At 51.7% G+C, this 21,379-nt stretch overlaps 3 protein-coding genes across 15 annotated transcripts in view; 1 reads left to right on the forward strand and 2 right to left on the reverse strand.

Moving 5' to 3' along the window:
- The first annotated feature begins 2,550 nt into the window (after positions 1-2,550).
- Znf219 (zinc finger protein 219) lies at positions 2,551-16,630 on the forward strand. 5 transcript variants are annotated; one of them, XM_034498864.2, is made up of 5 exons: positions 2,551-2,746; positions 13,084-13,172; positions 13,488-14,922; positions 15,206-15,337; positions 15,569-16,630. In XM_034498864.2, the coding sequence occupies exons 2-5, from the start codon at positions 13,167-13,169 to the stop codon at positions 16,171-16,173; spliced, it is 2,178 nt and encodes a 725-aa protein (XP_034354755.1). In that variant the 5' UTR covers positions 2,551-2,746; positions 13,084-13,166; the 3' UTR covers positions 16,174-16,630. The 5 variants fall into 5 exon arrangements, with proteins under 5 accessions (XP_034354755.1, XP_076787180.1, XP_034354756.1 ...); XM_034498865.2 differs by lacking the exon at positions 2,551-2,746 and adding an exon at positions 7,806-8,126; XM_034498866.2 differs by lacking the exon at positions 2,551-2,746 and adding an exon at positions 8,518-8,563.
- Tmem253 (transmembrane protein 253) lies at positions 3,185-6,505 on the reverse strand. 2 transcript variants are annotated; one of them, XM_034498869.2, is made up of 7 exons: positions 6,076-6,503; positions 5,836-5,958; positions 5,364-5,474; positions 5,215-5,271; positions 4,590-4,700; positions 4,364-4,510; positions 3,186-4,034 (listed from the first exon to the last, which is right to left on the reverse strand). In XM_034498869.2, exons 2-7 carry the CDS (start codon positions 5,941-5,943, stop codon positions 3,954-3,956), a joined length of 615 nt encoding a protein of 204 aa, XP_034354760.1. In that variant the 5' UTR covers positions 5,944-5,958; positions 6,076-6,503; the 3' UTR covers positions 3,186-3,953. The 2 variants fall into 2 exon arrangements, with proteins under 2 accessions (XP_076787181.1, XP_034354760.1); XM_076931066.1 differs by lacking the exon at positions 5,364-5,474 and having other exon boundaries at positions 3,185-4,034; positions 6,076-6,505.
- Positions 16,631-16,773: 143 nt separating the features above from the next.
- Positions 16,774-21,379, reverse strand: part of Arhgef40 (Rho guanine nucleotide exchange factor 40) — a 20,793-nt gene continuing 16,187 nt past the window's right edge. Inside the window, exons 19-25 of one of the 8 annotated variants that reach the window (XM_034498856.2) lie at positions 20,529-20,706; positions 18,976-19,080; positions 18,622-18,765; positions 17,996-18,138; positions 17,818-17,838; positions 17,684-17,730; positions 16,774-17,065 (exon numbers count right to left, since the gene is read on the reverse strand). In XM_034498856.2, coding sequence (XP_034354747.2) covers positions 17,689-17,730; positions 17,818-17,838; positions 17,996-18,138; positions 18,622-18,765; positions 18,976-19,080; positions 20,529-20,706 — 633 coding nt within the window. In that variant the 3' untranslated portion in view covers positions 16,774-17,065; positions 17,684-17,688. The other 7 variants (XM_034498858.2, XM_034498855.2, XM_034498860.2 and 4 more) reach the window with 7 other exon arrangements.

Here is a 21,379-nt window from a genome sequence, read left to right on the forward strand (position 1 = left end):
TTGTGATACCTCAACCCGACAAGAGGCCACGAGGTGGCAGCAGAGGACTCAGCCTGAGACTTAAAACCCTGAGCCAAAAAAGCAGGTCGAGAAAGAATTCACTTGGGAAATATCGTCAGTTGTATTCAAAGTCAGAATAAATGACTGAATCTCAAAGAAATGAGAGTAACATTCATCAGAATGGGTTTTCCACGCCCCAACTCTCACAGGCTTAAGAAGCCACTCAACGTGAACTGTCTCTTCCAAGAGAATAGAGGGGGTCGTGACCTTTAAAAACTGACGTCAGCAGGAGCCTTGTCACAATCTCTTTTTGTTAAGTTCTAATTGAAATAAAATGGGTGACCTCCATAGAGGCTGCCAGACTGGTGCAGAATGGGTCAGATGGAGTGGTCACTAGAAACATGGTAGCAGTGCAGGAATCTAGAGCAGCCAGGGACTGTATGTGTGGAGTGGGTAGTCATGAGAGACAGGGAAGACTCAGTTTTGGCTTGTAGCAGGCAAAAGGTAAGGGCCAGAGGAGGAACCCTAGCAATCTCCTCATTTATATGCTACTACACCTGCCTTTCCACATTCCCTTACCAACCCCACTCCCAGCTGACCATCAAAACTCTCTTCCTGTATTGCAAAATATCCCCAGCAGGCAAAATGACCCTTCTTGGAAAGCAGTGTCTAGAGGGGTAGCTTCACCTTTAGCCCCTCCAACACAGGTGTGTTTCACAAGAGCTACATAAATCTACTTTACACCCCAAACCCCAAATTCTTCTAGTTGTTTTTTCGTTTTTCAAAACAGAATTTTCCTGTGTAGCCCAAGCAGTCCTAGAACTAGCTCTGTAGACCAGGCTGGCCTTGAACTCACAGTGATCCATCTTCCTGTCCCTACCTCCTGAGAGCTGGGATTCAAACCCCAATTTTTGCCATATATTTGCACAATGTAGAACCTGACACTTCAGTCAGTCTACTAACTATAGGCTGATTCTGACCCTTGAGTTAAAAAAATATTTCATTATTAATACTTTTAAAATCAGAGTGTTCTAAATTTCTGATTTCTATTCTAAAACATAAACCATGGCACTACCTGAGCCAGAGCCACACAAGGCAGTAGTTGGCGGAGTTGGGGACAGATACCCATTTATACCAGTGTGTACCGCTGAGTTCCCAGTAGTCCTGTGGCCTCATGGCCGATCTGCTTCACTCATTTATGCCATTATCTGCCCTAATTTATTTTCGACCTCTCAAGTGCCTCATCATTTAGGAGTCCTTTTTCGTGATCTCCTTTAGCCTTACGATTCAGTAAGACCATCAGGAGAAAGTGTTGATGGCTATGTGAACGTAGTGTAGTTCAGACAGGTTTTATGTGCTCAAGCAACAGAACCAGAATCTAGGTTTCCTGACACCCAGTCTTGTTTTTCTCCCATTTAAGAATTTCACATGGGGGGGGGGGGGGGGCTGGAGAGATGGCTCAGTGGTTAAGAGCACTGACTGCTCTTCCAGAGGTCCTGAGTTCAATTCCTAGTAACCACATAGTAGCTGACAACCATCTGTAATGGGATCCGATGCCCTCTTCTGGATTTGTCTGAAGACAGCTACGGTGTATTCATAGAAAATTAATTAATTTAAAACAAAGGAATTTCACATGGAAGTTCACTGAATTAAACAAGTAGAAATGCACGTGGTGTCTAACAAATTTCAACTGTGGAGGGATTCAACGCTCACTACAAAGTTCTAACCTTTTCCTTAAATTCTTTCTACTTCCCCTTATCTTCCATATTATCTTTCCCATGAAACTGAGTGCGGCTTGATGACCAAGGAATTGTGACTGAAGTTAACATGTATCCACTTGGGGAAGAGCACTTCGGAATTCATAAACAACTCTTCACCTTAGTTCACAGCGTTGTGCCGGAGGCAAACTTCATGGTGACACAGTAGGGTCTTCATACTTAGGTAAGGCTCTGTCAAGCATGGTGGGTGGCACATGCCTTTAACTCCAGCACTCACAAGCATGTGGAGCAAACGGGCCTGCTCTACATGGCAAGTCGGACAGGTAAAGATACACTGTGAGGTTCTGTCTTTTAGAAAAGAAAAAAAATCGAGCCTCAGCATCGTAGGGATCTTAATAATTTACAATGAACAAAGCCCCTTGCCGGTTATTTCTGGACACAAAGTAAAGAGAAAATAAAACCAGAGGTTTTGGCCCTGAGTGTTCAGCGTTGTTAAGAGACCCATTTATAAGGTCGGTCGTTGAGTTTCTCTTAAGATGCAATATCCAGGTTTCCGATTACAGCAGTAAAAGCTGGAAGACGGCTAATTGCTGGTTTCCCCCTATAGTTTCTTTGGCCACTACGTCCTGACTTTGAAGAAAAATATTCTTTTCTCAGAGCCCTTCACACATGAGCCCTTCACTATTCCTGCAGTTTGATTGGGGGAAGAGAAGAAATGGAGGAGGCCCAGATTGCGTTCTCTCCATTCCAGAGCCTGATCCCAGAACTGTCTCCACCCACTAATACTCACACGTAACTTTGTCATAGGGCGACTATTACCACTCCCAAGGTGTCACAAACAGAAAGGATCTGCAGCTGGCGCCACTGCAATGTCAAGGCAAGCCAGCCAGGCTGCGCTCTAGCCTCACTGGTACCTGGGCTTGCCTGAGCCCGGAGAAGCAGCATTCTCTAGGGAAAAGAAGCCTTCTCAAGTGGGAACAAAAATGATGTGAGGCGAACACCCATCCCGGGCACTATGTGAATTTGGGGTGAGTTCTCTTAGGCCTAGTCAATCTCTACTTTTCAGCAGCTACTAAGCTGCCCCCTGATGCTATTGGGATCCACCGTTTTCCTGGGCTTTACCCCCCAAACCAACAGAGTCTATCATCTTTGTACACTTGCAGAGGTCATAAGTGGTGTGGGCACAATACAAAAAGAGCTTCAGCGACCGTACCGCTGCAGGGATCAAAGGCCCGCCGGGGGCGGCCGAAAGGCTGAGCCTGCGCAGTCCTGCTCCCGCCTTGGAAAGGGTGGCGGCCACGCGGGCTCGGTCCACCAGCGTGCTCGCTAGAGGCGGGAAAGTCTTAGGTCGGTACCCCCGCCTGCCCAGCCAGCCTGTCCTCTCCAGCGCCCGGCCCGGGGGGGAGGGGGCGAGGAGGGCCGGCGCCTCTGACTCATCATCTCCAACCCCCTTCTCGCGCGCGCTCCAAGTCTCAGGACTTTGAACCTGGGCACTCGCGCGAGGGGCGCGGCGGCAGCACCTGGGGAAGCGCGGCTTGGCCCGGCGCCGACCCCCAGCCTTTGCCAGTACCGGCAGCTGCAGGCAAGGGGGCTAGAGACCCGCAGCCGGTGGCAGTGGCCTGGCCGCGGTGGTGGCGCCCCTGTGCGCGACGGCCGCCTCGGCGCCTCCCCGCACGCGGGGCCAGTGGTCGCGTCCGAGGAAACTCGGCTAGGCCCTGCTCCCAGCGCCTGGCGTCACTCAGCAGATGCACAGCGCCCCCGCCGCCGAGGGAAGGCTCTTTATTTTGCAGTAGGTCACGGGGTAGCGGGGCATTCTGGGATTTGTAGTCTCTGGTAAATTAGGCAGGACCCGGATCCAAGGGAGACCTGGAACACAACCGACGCCGATTCTGGGTTGGCTGCTGCAGCACCCGGGCTTGGAGTGGATGGTATTGTGAAAGGTGAACAGTGAGATGAGGCACATGTGAAGCTGGATGGAGAGGCAAGGCGGCGAAGAATGCAAGGGAGGAAGCTGTTTGACAAGGCGTGAGGTGAGGGAGGTCTCTAGTCCAGATATCTCCCTCTAGTGGGGAAGAAAAGAGAAATGGGCCTGGTTTGAGGGGAAACTGAGAGCACTCTGGGCTTCATGCACAGCCTGGGGGAGTCCAGTTATAGTCCAAGGGAGGTGCACGATGCAGAAGTGCCTGGAGATGCTTCCTTTTGGCGTCGGAGGACAGTGGCACCTGCCTTGCCTACTCACTCATCTGTTCTATTTCCTGTGTTAGCCGCCACAGGACCATTCTCCAAACCAGAAACCTCCTCCACCTCAGAGAGGCCCTGAAAACAGATGTGAGCAAATTTTAAGGTCAGCAAAGGGGAAACCCCCGGATAGAAGCAAACCCCTTCCAGTTTTTCCAGTCGTTCCAATAATACATTACGGCAGCTTCCTAACGTTTATGCACGCGTGTAGCTCTAGTCATTAAATGTCCAATTCCTTCACAAACATCATTAGGGAACTAACGTCCAAATGCCAGAAAGCCAATCAGTTTCAGCCCTCCATTTCCCTACTGCCCGACTATTTGCCCTTAAGTGCACAGACTACGACAGACAGATGAAAAGTTAACTGGAAGCTAGCTGCTTCACGGTTTCCTCCCTGCTCCCCCTACCTCCTGTAGCTCCTGGTACTGCAGCCTTGAGTTCTTGAAGTATCCAGGCTTCCTCTGGCTCAGCAAGAATAGGGCGTACGTTGAGCCCAGCACTCCCCCTAGGGTGAAGGTCTCGGCGCAGAGCTCTTGCACCAACAACCCTGTCAACTGCAGGTAGCAGGGTGAGGATGCTTTTGTGGGTACAGCCCCTATTTTCTTCTGCCCTTCCTCCTTCATTTACCAGTACCTGGGAGGAGTCAGTAGAGGCAGTCCCCAAGGCTGTCTTCATCACCTCTATCACCAACGCAACGAAGCCCAAGATCATATTGAAGGTGTTGGATATCATCATGGCCCGCACCTACCAGAGAGCCAGCTCAGCCCTGGCCAGCTTGGGAGACTCACTGCAAACTCAAAACTCCACCTACCACCTAGCTGAAAAAACCCACACACAGGACTAGTGTAGGCCTGTAATCCCTGACACCTAGGAGGCTGAGGCAGGAGGGTCAAAAGTTCAAGGCCTGATTGGGCTACAGGATATGTTCAAGACCATCCTGAGTAACTTATGGGAGTGGGGGCTGAGGCTTTAGCCCGGGGCTAGTGTTTACCTATTGTGCATGTGTCTCTGGGTTCAATCCCCAGCACCACATACACACACACACACACACACACACACACACACACACACCCAAAAAAACAACTAACAAATTTCTGCTCCTATTTCCCTACCTTCAAACAGGATTGTTAGCTTTCTAACATTCTCACTTTCTTGCTTCAGTCAGCATATTCGTGTGTGTGTGTGTGTGTGTGTGTATGTATGTATGCTTGCATGTGTACTGGGAGAATGGGAAGAGGCCTATATTCTCTTCTCTCACCTTCCAGATGCAAGGTGCTCTTCGAAGTTCAAGGGTGATAATGCCAGTGAGGAGACCCTAAATGGTTAGAAGGGCACATGGTGAACTCTAGTTTTGTTAGAGAGGGTCCCCAGGACTGTCCTTCCACCCTCCCTTATGGTAGGTCTTACTGAGGCTCCGGGCCAAAGTGGCAGTGTTGTGGCCAGGTGGCAGGCAGAGGTCAAGCAAGAAACTGAGATAGTAAAGGGGACCACAGCTATTGCCAGCCATAGTTGGCTCACCTGGAGGCCAGAGCAGGGCAGTTAGAGGGGACTGTCAGAAACTTTTACACATTATTAATTGGGATAAATGCATGGTAGAGGAAAGTACCCATGCTGGGGCAGTTTTAAAAGTGAAATTCAAAAATTAGATGCCACTTTTTTTCTGTCTCATTTTATAGTTCACTTACCTTCATGTTTTCCCCAAAGGTAAAGGCAAGCTACTTGGAAACGAAGGGTTTTGCTTTGTTAATTTGTACATCTCTTCTCCCCCCACCACCCAATCCCCAGCAGTTTCTGGTGCATGGTATGTGCTCACTGAACATGAGTGGAATTGAACTGTGTACAGTCAGCTAAAACCTGAAGCAGGGCCACCTAGTCTCACCGCCAGCACCAATAGGTGTCCACTTTGCTTGTGTCTTGCCCAGTGCTGTAGCTTTTCCAGGCGAAGGCTGGGTCTCTCCTGCCTTGGCTGATCAGCGTTTTGATCCATTGCTTGTTGTATTTCCTGGGTTGCAAAAATTCATTATGGGACTTTTCAGGAAGTGCTAACACATGACATCTCTTTCATTGACCCCTCTGCCCACTCCTAATTCGGGGTTGAGGCCCAGAAACCTTAACCTACCTACTCTGAAGCGGTCACTCCAATGGGTTGGAACTCAGCTGGGTCACAGTACTCCTTAGGGGCCTGGCAGCTCAGCACAGACAGTCTTTTCCTGGCACATAGTCTGTCCGAGAGCAGAGGTGTGGTGGGGCAAAGGTCACTATGAGGGCCTAAAGATCCAGGGAGTGGCCTTACGTAGACATGAGCCTCGGCGCACTCCACTAGCCGCCCAGCCTGCCTCAGTATTTCCACTTCCTAGTGCCCTATTTCTACCCTTCTTCAGGGTTCGCTTACTTCATCGCTATGGACAAACTCATTCTAGACCTCAGTCTCCCCTGATTTCCATTCAGTCTTTGTTCTTTGGCTTCCTCCTCAGATTACTCATTCTGCCCTAGTGAGATTCTGTGTTACTGTCTGGATTGCTCTGCCGGCAGGGGAACTCTGTTCCCAGACCAGTTTTCATCACCCTCCCCCCCCCCCCCCCCCCCCCCCCCCCCCCCCCCCCCCCCCCCCCCCCGGCTTTTCTGGGCAGTTTCTTTTCCTCACCTCTGTTTCTGAAGGTGGCACTAGGGATCCATCCCAGGGCTTCGACTAGTTATTAAAGGGAGGGAAGGCCTTGTACACTAGGGATTGTTCTTGACCCAGTGAAGACCAAAGCCTAGGTGCTGGTCTGGAAAAGATACTATACCAACAATACTTTTGTGTTTAAAAGGTCTTCAAAGGCCTGGCTGGGCTAGAATCTCAGTTCTGTCACCTTTTCAGGTCGGTGACTTGAGTCACATTATTGTGACATTATTTTTACCTAATTGAATTCCACTCCATTTCTCTGATAAACTGAACTAACAACAATATGTATGCCCCTGAAGGGAAGTTGATTTTAGGGTGAGTAGGGCACCATTAATGGTGCTGAGAAGGTCATATACAGATGTGCTCACTGTCCATATTACCACAGGGCTTGCTCAGAAGCTAAGGTGAGAACATTTATTTCCACATATAAGAAAGAGCCAGCTGGCCTGAATGTACACTTTACAGAGCAGATACAGGAAAGAGCCTGAGGTCTCGAGATGATACTACCTGTGCCTGTGTCCCTGATCTATCTGGCTGACCTCAGTCAAGTTGCTTAATCTGTTTCCTTATCTGTAAAGGGAAATTAACAATACCAATCTCAAGGGGTTGCCTTAAGCATGAAGAGAAAATGCATACGAATTAGCTTGGCCCAGTACGCACCACATAAGGAGGTGGCTATTATTATTTATAACCACCGTAAATAAAAGGAACAGAGCCAGAAGATCCATGGGAGTTGAGGCCCAGGAGGAAGGGAAGAAAAGTAGCTTTCCTCATGAGCCACTTCTGCCCTACTCACTGCTGAGCCAACATCACTGGGGCACTGTATCCATGCTGATTTCCTGGGCACCGGGAATCGAAGTTTAAAGGGAACCAGACAAATTCTGCCTAGTTCCTCTCTTTTCTGTCACCAAGAGAGTTGATTTTATTTAATGGCAAGGTTGAGATATAGGCCTTATGATGTCCCTGAATTTGCAGGTCAGTGGAAGGAGAGACGTTGAACCTACTTTTTCTGTAAATGGAGCTAAGGATTACTGGAAAGATCTCATGCTGCTAAATACGTGAACAATCATCGAGTAAATATTGACTAAATCTGAGTATGCCACTTAGGAGTGTGCAACTACTGTTGGGGCTATAATCGTGTCGAGAGAAAGTAACACATCTCCCTTCTCTCTGCATACCCCCAGTGTTGAGCACAGCGCCGGGTGCTTGGTAAGCACTCAGTAAATATTGTTGCATTGAAGAGCCACTAAAGTGTCTTAAAGAACGGAAAATAGAATTCGTGAAGCAGGCGCGAGAAGTGTTTATCAAGAACGGCAAAGGCGGAAGAGTAACTTTAATAATGTTTCTTGTACGGCAGACATTAACTATCTCTATAATCGCCCCTCCTCCTCTCCCAAAAGAGAGACAAATTGTAAGGGAGAGGCTTTGAGATAAAACCCCAGGAAGAACTTCCCGAGCCTGTGCATGTTGGGGCAGAAGCAGCGGCAGAGCCAACTCCTTCCCTGGTATGTCCGGGTCTAGGGTGGGAGGGGCAGCCTGCTTGGAGGCTGGGGGAAGGACAAGATGACCTTTCACAATCTCCTCCAGTCCCCTCGAGGAACGGTCTGCGCGCCCCACCCCCGCCCCCTCCTCCTCGCGCGACGCCCCCGGCCCCCCAAGGCCCGCACCCCCTGGCGGCCGCCTCTTGCCGCTCCGGGGGTCCCCCAGCCCCGGAGCCCGAGCGCGCTGCCCGCCGCGCCGCCCCCCGCATGCTAATGGCCGGGCCGCCTCCCGCCGCACACAATGCGGGCCGGGCCGGGGGCGGAGGGCCGGGGAGGGGCGGGGGCCGGGCCGGGGGCGGGGGGGCCGGGGCCCGGCGCATCTCCCCCGGCCCCACGTAACGCTGACGCCCGCGCCGCCGGCCCGCCGCCGCCGCCGCCCGCGCCGCCGCCCGCCGGGGCTCGTGAGTAGCCGCTCCCCCCGCGCCCCCCCGCCGCCGCCCTCCCCGCCCCTCCCGGAGGGGGCGCGCGCGGAGCAGGTGCAGGGGGCGGGGGCGGGGGAGGGGCGCCGCGCGGCCCCGGCAAACTTCGCCCGCCGCTTCGGGGGGCGGGGTGGGGGCGGCGGGGCCGGCGTGAGAGTTGGGGGGGTGTCCGGGGGAGGGGGCCAGGTGGGGGAGTCGGGAGCCCCGTACGGAGGGGAGGGCCGCGGCGCGGGGCGGGGGCGCGCGGCTTTGTAGGGGCCGTGAGGCCGGGCGCCGCGGCCTGGGGTGCAGGGGGCCTGGGGGTGCGCGGTGGGAGAGCGGTGAGCACAGTGGAGGTGCGCCCCAGCCCAGGTGCAGCGGGTGGGGGTGGGGGAAGGAGCCCTAACTCTCGGGGACCGGCAGGGCACGGGGGGGGGGGAGGGGAGAGGATGGGGGTGCTTCTCTCTGTGTCCCAAACAAAGTGTCACAAAGAGCTCGGCCCGCGGCAGCCGCGGAGGCGGCTGTAACTCCGCTTTTGTTCTCCTGGCCCGGGGTAGCTGAGCTCTGGCCTCCCTATCTCCCAACCCCTGCCCCCATTATCCTCCTGGATATTTTCCACGGGTGGAGTGTGAGGTGTGCTGGTGGAGTCCCTCGTGTGAGATCACAGGTCCTGCTCTGCTTGCCTACCAGTTTTTGAGAGGGGTATTTTCCCAGAAGATCTCTTACCCACCTCCCAGCCTGAGAACTGAGGCTCATACAGGCACTAACACTGACTTTTTTTAGGGCCAGCCCTAGTTAAAGAGACTTAAGCCTGTATATATACCCTCTTTACCCCCCCAATCCCAGGCTCCTCAGAACTTTCAGAATGGGGTCAAGTTAGGACATGCTAGAACATGGGTCTACATGGGTCTAGGATAAGATTGTGAGAGTGAGTGTGTGTGTGTGTGTGTGTGTGTGTGTGTGTGTGTGTGTATTGTACCTCCCTCTCACCTCTTCATAGTTATTTGGGAGCCAATGGCTGAAATTTCATGTTGCCCCCGTGCCCCACCCCCGGCCAGTCCTTTCCCCCAAGAACTCATTCTGAAAGGTGTAGGTTCTGTGTAGTGTGGCTTTGAAACAGCTCAACTTTGATACAAGTGAGTTGATGTCGTGAGTGTGTTCTCCAGGTGGTCTTGACTCTGGGCTGTCTGGTAAGCCCCTTTCCATGTACTCTCCTCTAGTGCTGAGGTTTATATTTGTTAGCTGATTTAGGAGAGGGGAGATTGCCAACCAGAGGGGAAAAATCGTGTGTTGGGGATGACCAGAGACAGGCCTAATTACTGCTAGGCCCTAGAGACCCTGATCTTTTGCTACTGAATACTTGACCTTAAAAATCTTAGAATCACAAGATTTGGGGTGGGGAGGGGCAGTCTTCTTGGTCCTTTATTTAGCAGATTCTTCCACTATCCATAGTCTTTTCATTATCCATTCATCCTCTGTAAGATTTGGTGGTCCATCGGCTCTCCTAGTATGTAAAAGTAATTGGCCTGTTGCTTTGGAAATATTTATAATTTGTAACACTGGTCTTGCATCCCTGCAAAATACAAACAGGAACAAGATAACCCTTGATTCCCACTGTGTGTGGAAAGTAGGTCAGTGCCACTCTCTGGCCAAGGCTCAGGGGTGGTGTTTAAGCCTTGAGTATAGAAAAATGTGAGGATTGTCCACAGACAATACATGTCTGACTTAGGTTCCACGCCAGGTCACAGACTCTGTCTCTGCTGGTACTCCCTTACCGACAGCAGTTTATGAGCTCTGGTGCCCGAGACCTGGTTTGATATAGAGATGACGGAAGCCATCTTGACAGGGCCTAGGAGGTCTCGGTGGATTTTACTGATTTTAGGCCACCTTCTGGGGAACTTCCCCTGAAGAGAAATTCATCTTCCATTTGTGCCTTCTTATGTGTTTCTGCACTCCATCCTGGAAACTGCTACATGCAGAAGTGCAGGGGTTCTCATTCGGGTGAGGAAGCCTGGCCTTTTTCCTCCTCTTTTTGACTCAGATATTAGGCCATTTTCCTAGGACACATTTTGCTTAGTGTTTTACAGGCAATTTTAGAGGCCCTAGAATCTTCTCAGAATCGGAATATGTGCCCATAGGTTAGTCAGCTATGACCATGCAGTATTCACACGCACACCCCTCCCAGCCATCTGCTTCCTCTGAATATACCAGATTGGCTGTACACCAGGATGTTCCGGGAATCCCCAGGAAAGCAACAGAATGTGATGGACGCAAATACGATGCCTCAGTAACTCATTCCAGGATGTACAAACTGTAACTGTTGTGACATTCTGTAGAGCTAATTAAAAATTTTCTAGGTGTGTGTATTTTTTATTTTCAATGACATCCAAAAGGCCACAGTAATTCCTCTGGTAACTCCTCCATAGTTTCTCTGAAACCCCTGCATAGTTTCTGAATATGATTATATATATATATATATATATATATATATATATATATATATATGTGTGTGTGTGTGTGTCTATATATATACATATATATATGTATATACATATATATAGACACACACACACACATATATACACACATACACACTAGTAGTTTCTGTGTCCTCGATGGTTCTAAAATGGGTTATGTGGCCTCTACCACTTCCTAGCTCTATCTGTGGTATTGAGGTAGCCAGAGGGTCATCTCTAGTAGCCCACTGCACTCTCCATGGTACTGAAGGAATGGCCATTTGTTTTAGCATCTCTTGGGGGGCCAGAAGAGACCTGTGACTTAAAACCACACAACTTTCAAGTTGGCAGGGACTGTAAATGTAAATTCAATATAACTCACTTCACAGAAGGTAAACCGAGAGGATAACTGGTTACTGAAGGTTGTAAGGCCAAGCTTGCAATAGTCTGTACTCCTTAGTTCTATTCCAACACCTTTATGCAGTTGTCAGTGAGCCTGCTCAGGCTCTTGGTCCCAGTAACCTACAGGCCAGGAAAGGATGCCTGAATTTAGACCCAGAGAAACACACACATTAAGTGGCAGTGGTTTCCTGCTGATGTTTGAGCAGGACATCTTGTTAATTTTGGCTCTCAAAAGTCAGATTCTGCATGTGACAGGCGTTTGTTCCTTCATAAAGTCTTGCCACATCCACTAAATGTTGAAAATTGAAGAAACTTTGGATCCCCAGTGTTCTCTTTGCTGATAAGCAGGGCTAACTCCTGGCCCAGTTCTCTTCAGTTAAAAATCTTTAAGTAAAGTGATGCTTGAGTCCTCCTTTTTCTTAGTAACCCATTTCAGTTTCATAATTCTCGTTGTAAGGAAGTTCTTTATCAAGTATTATGTCTGATGTTTAAAAAAAGAAGCTAGGCCCAAGTTCATCCAGCCTGAACAGGATATAGTTCTATATGGAAGGAGGAAGGTAGATTGGATGACTTGAGGTCATCGACTGAAGCCTAAATTCCATGACCTTGTTAGCAGTTAAATAGCAGGCAAACCTCCCATTACCATCCTCTTCCTCAACTCTCTCCTTCCCAGCCCAGTGCAGCCCTTGTCAGGGATAGGGAATTTTAGATGGAGAATTTTAACCCTTTCCTGCTCAGAGCTTGTGTGGATCCCCTATCTGTGCAGATGGCAAGGCCCCGCCCCCCATCCCTCACTCCAGCCTCTTGAGCTCAGAGCCAGTGTAATCCTCCTCTTGTGTGAGGAAGCCTCTCCCCTGCAGAGAGGAGGAAAGCCTGCTTCGGAACAGCTCTGGACAAAGGGGCTGAGATGCCCCGTCAAACCACAGGCTCCAAGGTTTGAAACGGGGTGAAACCTAAATGGGATTTGCAGTTTTTAACCCCTTCCCTAGGCTGGTAGTGCCCCTTAACTTCCAGGCCTCCCCCAACTCTCTTCATTCCCTCTGTAGCTGGCTCTCCCTCCATGCCCCTCCCCCTCTGTCTCCAGACTCTGCTGCTGGGAGGTGTTTCTCTCCCATGCATGAATGAGTCTCTGTAATGAATGGAAATGAATGGATCAGGAATCCAGGAAGGGGGAGGGGGAGGAGGAAAGACCAGAAGACTGGGTGCCGGCAGAAGCAAGGAGGAGGAACCTGGAGGGATTCTGGCTGGCTGGCCCTGGGTCTGAGAGGAGCTAGTGCCATTTGGATAACAGGAGTATGGCTAGCCCTCCACATTTGTTTATCCAGGGGCACAGCCCAGCGCGAGTGGAAGAGGGGTATACTATGATGGCCTCCCACGTGTGTGTGTGTGTGTGTGTGTGTGTGTGTGTGTGTGTGTGTGTGTGGTGATGGCGGTTCTGGATGAGGTGTTTAAAACATCACTTGGGGGAGGAAGTCTGGATTTATCATACAAGTTGGCAGATCGAGGGATGCAAGTTTTTGAGGACAGCAAATAGGAAGCGTGTGCTACCCCAAGATTACAGTAGGTAGAAGGGATGGGTTTCAGGAATACAGGCTGCTCAGTGGGGTGACTTTACTGCTGAAAGCCAGGGCTCATCTTTCCTCCAATCACTCTGTCTTGTTTTAGCACCTCCGCACCTGTTGCCTTCATTAGCAGCTTTTCTTCCTCCTCCTTCCAATCCTCAGAACCAAAGAATGTGAAGGGGGTCCATGGAGGTGAGTGAAGTTCTGTCCTTGACCCGAGTACCTTCAACGGCACACCCTCTCCTGCCTCCTTTTTTTTTTTTAAAAAAAAAACTTCCTATTATAGTAACATACATTATTAACTTGGCCCCAGTGTCTAACTTCCACTCATCCCACAATTTCTGGATGTGAGAAGCACCAGTGTACCTAGGTCAGGCCCCAACCTCCCCCCCTCCCCCCCAGTCTACATATACACTCTTCTTTTTATTCTTCATCCCCTTGATGCCTTTGCGTTTTCTACAAATCGGCCTTTTCCACCCTGTCCTCTACGTGTATCTTTCCCCACAGGGCTCACGTCCCCGCATCCTGGTCGGCCACCTAGAGCCTTCCCCACCAGCCTTCGACGGCGAGCTGGATCTGCAGCGCTACTCCAACGGACCAGGTGTCAGCGGGACTCCAGGACCCGGGTCGCCTGGGATGGGAGCAGTGGGCTGGTCTGAGACTCGTGCAGGCGAACGGCGCTTCCCTTGTCCTGTGTGCGGAAAGCGTTTCCGATTCAATTCTATCCTGGCTTTGCACCTGAGGGCCCACCCGGGCGCCCAAGCCTTCCAGTGCCCACATTGCGGCCATCGCGCAGCGCAGCGGGCTCTGCTGCGTTCACATCTCCGAACGCACCAGCCGGAGCGTCCACGTAGCCCTGCTGCACGGCTATTGCTGGAGCTGGAGGAACGCGCCCTGCTTCGTGAAGCCCGACTCGGGAGAGCCAGAAGCTCAGGGGCCATGCAGTCCAGCCCTGCTGCAGAGGGCCTGGCTCGCCCTCAAGTTCCTTCCTCATCTGCCTTCCGTTGCCCTTTCTGCAAAGGCAAGTTTCGCACCTCAGCGGAGCGGGAACGCCACCTGCATATCCTGCACAGGCCCTGGAAGTGCAGTTTGTGCAGTTTTGGCTCTAGCCAGGAGGAGGAGTTACTGCACCACAGTCTGACGGCCCACGGGGCTTCCGAGCGCCCCCTGGCGGCTACTTCTACGCCTGACCCCCAGCCTCCACCCCAGCAAGAACCCAGATCTGCCCTTGAGCCTGAGTCTGAGCCTGAACCTAGGCCAGAGCCTGAACGTGAGGCAAACCCGGCTCCAACTCCTGCCCCTCCGGAGGAGCCCCCAGCGCCACCTGAGTTCCGTTGCCAGGTGTGCGGCCAGAGCTTTACCCAGTCCTGGTTTCTCAAGGGTCACATGCGAAAGCACAAGGCCTCCTTTGATCATGCGTGCCCCGTATGTGGTCGCTGCTTCAAGGAGCCCTGGTTCCTTAAGAACCACATGAAGGTGCACACCAGCAAGCTGGGTCCTTTGCGTGCTCCAGGTCCTGGTTCTGCGCCTGCCAGGGCCCCTCAGCCTCCTGACCTGAGCCTACTGGCTTATGAGCCACTGGGCCCTGCGCTCCTCTTGGCCCCAGCACCCACTCCAGCTGAGCGCCGAGAGCCCCCAAGCCTTTTAGGCTACCTGAGTGTACGAGCTGGGGAAGTACGACCCAATGGTGAGGGTGCTGACCCTGGAGGTGGCCGAAGCTATGGAGGATTCCGCCCACTGCCTTCAGCTCTTCCCAACCGGGCTCGGCGACACCGTACAGAGGAACCAGAAGAGGAAGAAGAAGTGGTGGAGGCAGAAGAGGAGAGCTGGGCCCGAGGCAGGTCACTGGGCTCTCTGACTTCCCTGCACCCCAACCCAGGTGAGGGGTCAGGACAGCCTGCACCTGCTGCGGGGGCCCAAGCAAGATCTACAGCCACCCAAGGTATGTGCACATTATTTTTTCTGGGGGTTTGGTGGCATTTGGTTCTGGAAACTTTGTCCATCACTCTTTTTCAGAAAACCTGCTTCAATTTCTCATGGGCTTCTGTCCCCTCCCGCCCTCTTTTCCTACTGGAAGCTTTGTGGTTTCCTAAGGGTATTAACTCTAATAAATCTATGTTCCCCCAAACCTCTTTCCTCTTGGGCCCAAAGGGCTGGTGGGTATAATGGGTACATGGCCGGGACAAGGCATCGAGACCCTATAACTTCCTTTTAACGTGTTGCAGAAGAAAACGGGCTGCTGGTTGGAGGGACACGATCTGAAGCGGGCCGTGGGGCCACTGGCAAGGACTGCCCCTTCTGTGGAAAATCTTTCCGCTCGGCGCATCACCTAAAAGTGCATCTTCGAGTGCACACAGGTGAGGGAGGCTTTCTGCATAGGGGAGGGTCTAGGAGGAAGAAAGGTAAGAGCAACCAGAAGGCTGGGGTCATGCTGGCCACCTTTCAGATTGGCCAGGAAAGATCACCTAGATCACCTCGCGGGGAGGCAGCATTTGCTCCTGGTCCTTGGGATGAAGTTTGTAAATTGAGCAAAATACCAGTGTGGGTGTGCAGTGACCCCGTGACCTACTCTAACTCACTCTTCCCAGGTGAGCGTCCCTACAAGTGTCCGCACTGCGACTATGCAGGTACCCAGTCTGGCTCGCTTAAGTATCACCTTCAGCGTCACCACCGAGAGCAGAGGAGCAGTGCGGGTCCTGGGCCACCCCCAGAGCCCCCGCCACCTTCCCAGCGGGGCTCACTGCAGCCGCAGTCTGGAGCCAAGCCAACTCAGGCCTCTGCCACCTGGGTAGAGGGCACTGCAAGTACCCGGCCTTCGAGCAGCACCGGACCAGGGTCCCGTAGGAAGCCTGCCAGCCCTGGGAGGACCCTACGCAACGGGCGAGGTGGTGAGGCCGAACCCCTGGACCTGTCCCTACGGGCAGGCCCGGGAGGTGAGGCCGGGTCAGGGGGTGCCCTTCACCGCTGCCTCTTCTGCCCCTTTGCCACTGGGGCTCCTGAGCTCATGGCCTTGCATCTGCAAGTACACCACAGCCGTCGTGCTCGGGGCCGCCGGCAGCCCCGAGCCGACACGTCTCCACCCTATGTCCGGGCACCATCAGGGGAGACCCCTCCCAGTCCTCCACTAGAAGATGAGGGCAGCCCAGGGCTATCTAGATCCGGAGAGGCAGGTCTTGGGGGGCAAGAACGGTAGGGAGCCCTCTTAGGAGTGATTAGCTTAGTAAGCTTACCCCGCAGGAGCGGGGAAGTGCTAGAGGTAGTTGGGTAGAGCAGCCAGCAGGGAGCAGTGTGGGACCCGCATCCCAGCCCAGGGTGGACCAAGAGGTAAAGTGGGCAGTGGGTGAAGGAGAGTGGGCAAGCAGTACCCACCCAGCCCAGAGGAGTCACAGTGCCTTAGAAGTGGCAGAGGTGAGGGTCAAAGAACGGGGTCCTAGGGCTGGTGGAGGCTGTGTTCCTGCTGAGGAGCCACTCTGCCAGTTTCTGCTGGTCCATAGGCATGAGAGTTTATTTTTGTATGAGGGGTGGGGGTGGGGGGCACTGTACCCTTCTAGCCCTATGAGGGGCCCTGTAGACGTTACTATTTTTGGTACGATTCCTGTCATCCCTGTTGAAGAGTCATGTCCCCAATAAACAGGTGTCTTGAGGCACAAGGCCCTGTGTGTCTGCCTGTGTTTCACTCTTCCTGGGTACTTCATTGTCAGCGAGCTGGATACAGATGCAAACCTTTGATTCAGTAACTCTGGATGAGGCCCCGGGAATTAGCGTTTGTAATAACTAGCCTCAGGTTCTCTTGCACGGCGGCCCGAGGACATGGGTAAATAACTGCTGCATTGTGCTGGACCCATCTGACCATCTCAGCCTCAAGATGTGGGCGTAAAACGGAGGAGGAACTTCAGAGTTCATCGGGTTTCCTGGAGCCTGTGAGGGGGAGGCATTCTCCCACACTCAGACTGTCAGTGTTGGGCCAGCAAGGAGAGGAACAGCTACTTTCTGGCCTTGGTTTTATCTTCTGAGTCCTACTTAGTGGTTATAGGAAAGTACTGAAATCAGTTCAGACACCTTAATCCAGAGGCCTGCGCTGGCTCCTGGGAGTCAAAGTGAGAGTAAATTTAATGTAACAATAGTATAATAACAGTAATTACATATAAAGTCTGCAGTGCCCACCCCATCTCCTTCAATGCCTTAGAACACTTGATGTCCCATGATCCCCAGAATGGAATTCTATTCGACCTGGCAGAGATGAATCTTCTGGGATAGTTGGGTTAAGAAGAGCAGTGGGCATCAGCAGAGCAGTGTCCTGGGGGGGGGGGGGTGTGTGGTAGCACAGCCGAGAGACATTTCCCTGTCCCCAGGGCATAAAGGCAAGGGAACAGGCCACTCTGGTTCCTGCAGCAAAAGGCACCAAGCAGGGGAGAGCTAGACAGTGGTGGCAGGGGAAGCTCTGGTCCCTGCCCTCCTCTCTGTCCAGGAAGCAGAGGGAGGGAACTGAGAGCTTAGGTCCTCCATTTTGTCCCATTGGCATCCCAGCCAAAAACGTGCTGAGAAGGGGCTGCTGATCTGGATTGTCTCTGGAAGCCAGGAGAGAAAAGGGAGATGGGTTGGGAGAGGCAAGAAGCTGACTTTCAAGCACCCGAGGCCAGGATGGAAGGTCCTTAAAGTAAGGGAAGGGATGTTGGCTGTGGGAAAGAGGGGTGTTGACTCACCTAGCTCACAGAGGTGTGGTGGGGTCACTCAGGGCTCGGGAATGACTCTGAGGACACAGAAATTGCAGTGTGTTTAGATATGGTCTCTATTGTGTGTCTCTCCCTGCTCCTCAAGATTCTTTTTGACCTCTGACCTTGATGCCTCTCAGCCAGGCCTAGAGGAGAGGAGAAAGGCAGACTGGATAACAAATCCAATCTGAGCATCAGCTGAGAGTTTAATATTTGCTTCTTCTACTACCCAGTTTGTCAAATGATCAGAAAAGCCCATCCAGACAGAGACCACCTGCTCCCAGTCTTATTGAAGGGACTCACCTGCCGGGATAGCCCTAAGATCCCTCCACTGGTCAGAGCGGGAGTACTGCTCCCAGGGTTGGGGGGCTGCAGGCTGGGGCTGTTTCTTGGTCCTGGGGACACATCTCCAGAAGAGTCAAGTGTTTCTGAGGCTGAAGGGGAAGCTAGGGTGAGAACAGGTATAAAACCCTTTGATATTACCTTAACCAAGCTCCTCTGGCAAGGAAAAAAAAGCTCCATAGCAACAGGAAGCTGTGATTCACCATAGCAATCCAGTTGCAAGAGAACCCCCCTACCAAGAGGCAGGAAACTGTCAGCAGCATCATTAGAGCAACCGGGGAAGAAGCGACAGGAAACTAAGAATTGCCGTGGTGAACCAGGAGGCTACAACAGGAAGCTGAGGCAGTTTCCATAGAAACTCAAGGAGAGCTAGAGAGAAAGGTACAGAAGAAGTGCTTCTTAGCAAAAGGCTGCTGTAAGCATCTCCCTAGCAACCAGACGGAAGGCTCTTTTAGCAGTGGGGAAGCGGTATGTAGTTGTCATGGCAACCGGGCTACTTGGCTAGAAAAAGGAATTGCTCAGCAATAGGCAGCCTGAACATCACCATGACCCAGCGGTTGGGGGCCACCCCTTGAGAGGTGCCTCACCCAGGGAAATCTGCTTGACGTCCAGATCCCAGGCCTCCTCCTCGACGCGGGCAGGCAGGGAGCAGGCTCCCGGTGAGAGGCCGGGAAGGGACGGGCCAGCATGCTCAAAGGATGACACGGCTACGGAGGCCCGGGTGCGGGCGGCTGCAGAGAGTGGGGAGTTGGGGTGGTGGGGTGCTGGTGTGGAAAAGTCCTCCTGGCTCCGTGGAACAGCTCACAGAGGACTTCCCAGGGAGTCCCACATTTTGGGAAGAGATGCCCACTCAGCACCTCAGTATCCTTCCTGACAACTCCCCGTTGTTTTTGTGCCAAGGTCTGACTTCTGGGAACACCCCCCAGAGCCCTGGACCTCACCTCTTCCAGTGAGCAGGGCACTCAGTGTCCGTTCTCCAAGGGCTTTAATATCCAGGAAAGGTTTATTCCCAATGCCCATGGAAACCATCTGCTGCACTCGGAGCTCTGGGGAACAGAGACCCTGTTTGTTACTTTCTCTTGGCCATCCACCCTTAGTGTCAGTACAACCCCGTTCACTCTCCGGTCTCCTTCCCAACACTCACACTTCTTTCTTTCCGTATCTTCCCTTCCTTGACTACCAAGGTGTGGACTGTGATAGTAACCTTTCACCTCTTTTAGACATACATCTGCTCTCTCCTATATATTTCATCCTGCCTATCCGTAACTACCTGATAGTGTGTGTGTGTGTGTGTGTGTTTAGAGGAACCATTAGATGTTGGCTGATCCTCATTCTCTACATACTTTTATGGCTGACCCTCTTAGTCATTTTGGTGTACATGCCTGTCTAGCAAGCTTCTGGAGGAAATTCCTGTCTTAGCCTCCTGTCTCTGTAAGAGTGACGAGATTACAGATGTTCCTGTTACTACATCTGCAGTACTGCCGACTTTTACCTGGGCTCTGGGGATTTGATCACAGGTCTTCACACTTAAATGACAAGTACCCAGTGAGCCTTCTTCCTGGTCCCTGACTTTACATGGAACCCTCAGCTTCCCTTCATCATGGACATTAAGAGCAAACGTGTGTTTTTGCATGTCTTTGTGGTTTATAGAGTGCTTCCATGTGTATCAACCTACTCAGTCTTCATCACAGTAAGCTGATGAAAGTGCTGTCTGTTTTTTCAGATGAATAGAATAATTCAGAGAATCACAACAAAAAACCCAAATTGAAACCCAGTAGTAACCAACAACAGAGAAAAGAAAGAAAATTAGTCCAGGTCACACAGTAAGCAAGGGACAGCAGTTCTTAGACCCCAGTCCACTGTGCAGTTCTGTACCTCTTTTGTGGAGACATTTGTTCTTGTTCCCTGGAAATTTCTAGCTTTCTCTTTCCTCATAGCTAATTTCCATTTTAGCAGTATCCTTTAAACCAAACTTTGAATCTGCCCCCCTCTCTCTTTGGTTTTTAAAGACAGAGTTTCTCTGTGTAGCCCAGGCTGTTCTAGAACTCATTCTGTAGACCAAGCTAGCACTGAACTCAGAGATCCGCCACCACCGTCGCTGCTGCCACCACCACCTGGGTGAATCTTTTCTCTTTCTTTCTTTCTTTCTTTCTTTCTTTCTTTCTTTCTTTCTTTCTTTTTTTGTTTTGTTTTTTTTGTTTTGTTTTTTTGTTTTGTTTTGTTTTTCGAGATAGGGTTTCTCTGTGTAGCCCTGGCTGTCCTGGAACTCACTCTGTAGACCAAGCTGGCACTGAACTCAGAAATCCACCTGTCTCTGCCTCCCAAGTGCTGGGATTAAAGGTGTGCGCCACCACCGCCCGGCTATGAGTGAATCTTTTCTTACGGTGTCTTTTCTACCTCCTATACAGTTTCCCAAGCCATCTCCACACTCTCCAGAAAACCTTCTCCTGTAACTCTGATTCCAAGCAGAACATCCCTATGACCTGCCCATTACCCTTGTTGTGGGCTGCCTGTCTCCACAGCAGCTGGGCAATAGAACTTGTCCACTTGAGTTTGATCTCTGGTGAAGTAGCCTGCAAAGTGTATGCTTCTCGTGCACGCCGTCGCCGAAACCATAGTTCGAAACACAGTCCACTGTCCCCGATGTTTTCCGTCAGCCCCATGTCAGCGGTCTGAGGAAGGGCAGAAGAGACTGGATTGTGAAGATGGAGGTGTCCCTCATTAGGGAGCACTGCACTGGCAAGTTCTATGTTTAGCTTGGTTGATGTTCAGTACACATTTGTTCAACATTTGTGAGATACCAGGCAGGCTATACTGCTTAACAGGCCTAATTTACAGAGGGGAAAGTGAAGCTCACTCAGAGACATGAAGCAACATTCTCCAGAGTGTAGTATTAACGTGTCTATGCTATTCCAAACTCAGACCTTTTCCTCTGTCCTACCTCTTAAGAGATAGCACCAATACAAGGACCGTTGGAAACGCTTTATCATCCCACCTGGCCTGATCCAGGACCATGGGTTGCTATGGATGTTTATATTTGGCTAGATGCCTGAAGCAAGGCCTGACTCTTGAGTTCTATTTAGTTCAGTGAAATTAAGAGGGGTGTGTGTGTGTGTGTGTGTGTGTGTGTGTGTGTGTGTGTGTTGTACTTTTCCTCATATACCAGGGACCAACTCAAAAGATGTGTATTTTTTTCCTAGACAGGGTTTCTCTGTGTAGCCCTGGCTGTCCTGGAACTCACTCTGTAGACCAGGCTGGCCTCAGACTCAGAGATCCACCTCCCAAATGCTGGGATTAAAGGCGTGCACCACCGCCACCCAGCAAACCCAAAGGGATTCGCCAACG

This window comes from Arvicanthis niloticus, chromosome 3, assembly GCF_011762505.2.
Source record: "Arvicanthis niloticus isolate mArvNil1 chromosome 3, mArvNil1.pat.X, whole genome shotgun sequence".
NCBI classification, from domain to species: Eukaryota; Metazoa; Chordata; class Mammalia; order Rodentia; family Muridae; genus Arvicanthis; species Arvicanthis niloticus.

Excerpts from the sequence above, each read along its gene's own strand:
- Tmem253 (XM_034498869.2), bottom strand. The coding sequence starts at position 5,943 with ATGGATCAAAACGCTGATCAGCCAAGGCAGGAGAGACCCAGCCTTCGC. Across the intron at positions 5,272-5,363 it reads CACTTTGGCCCGGAGCCTCA|GGTCTCCTCACTGGCATTAT; the intron begins GTAAGACCTACC and ends CTAACCATTTAG. Across the intron at positions 4,035-4,363 it reads AGTACCAGGAGCTACAGGAG|GGCCTCTCTGAGGTGGAGGA; the intron begins GTAGGGGGAGCA and ends ATCTGTTTTCAG.
- Znf219 (XM_034498864.2), top strand. Across the intron at positions 14,923-15,205 it reads AAGATCTACAGCCACCCAAG|AAGAAAACGGGCTGCTGGTT; the intron begins GTATGTGCACAT and ends AACGTGTTGCAG. Across the intron at positions 15,338-15,568 it reads GCATCTTCGAGTGCACACAG|GTGAGCGTCCCTACAAGTGT; the intron begins GTGAGGGAGGCT and ends CACTCTTCCCAG.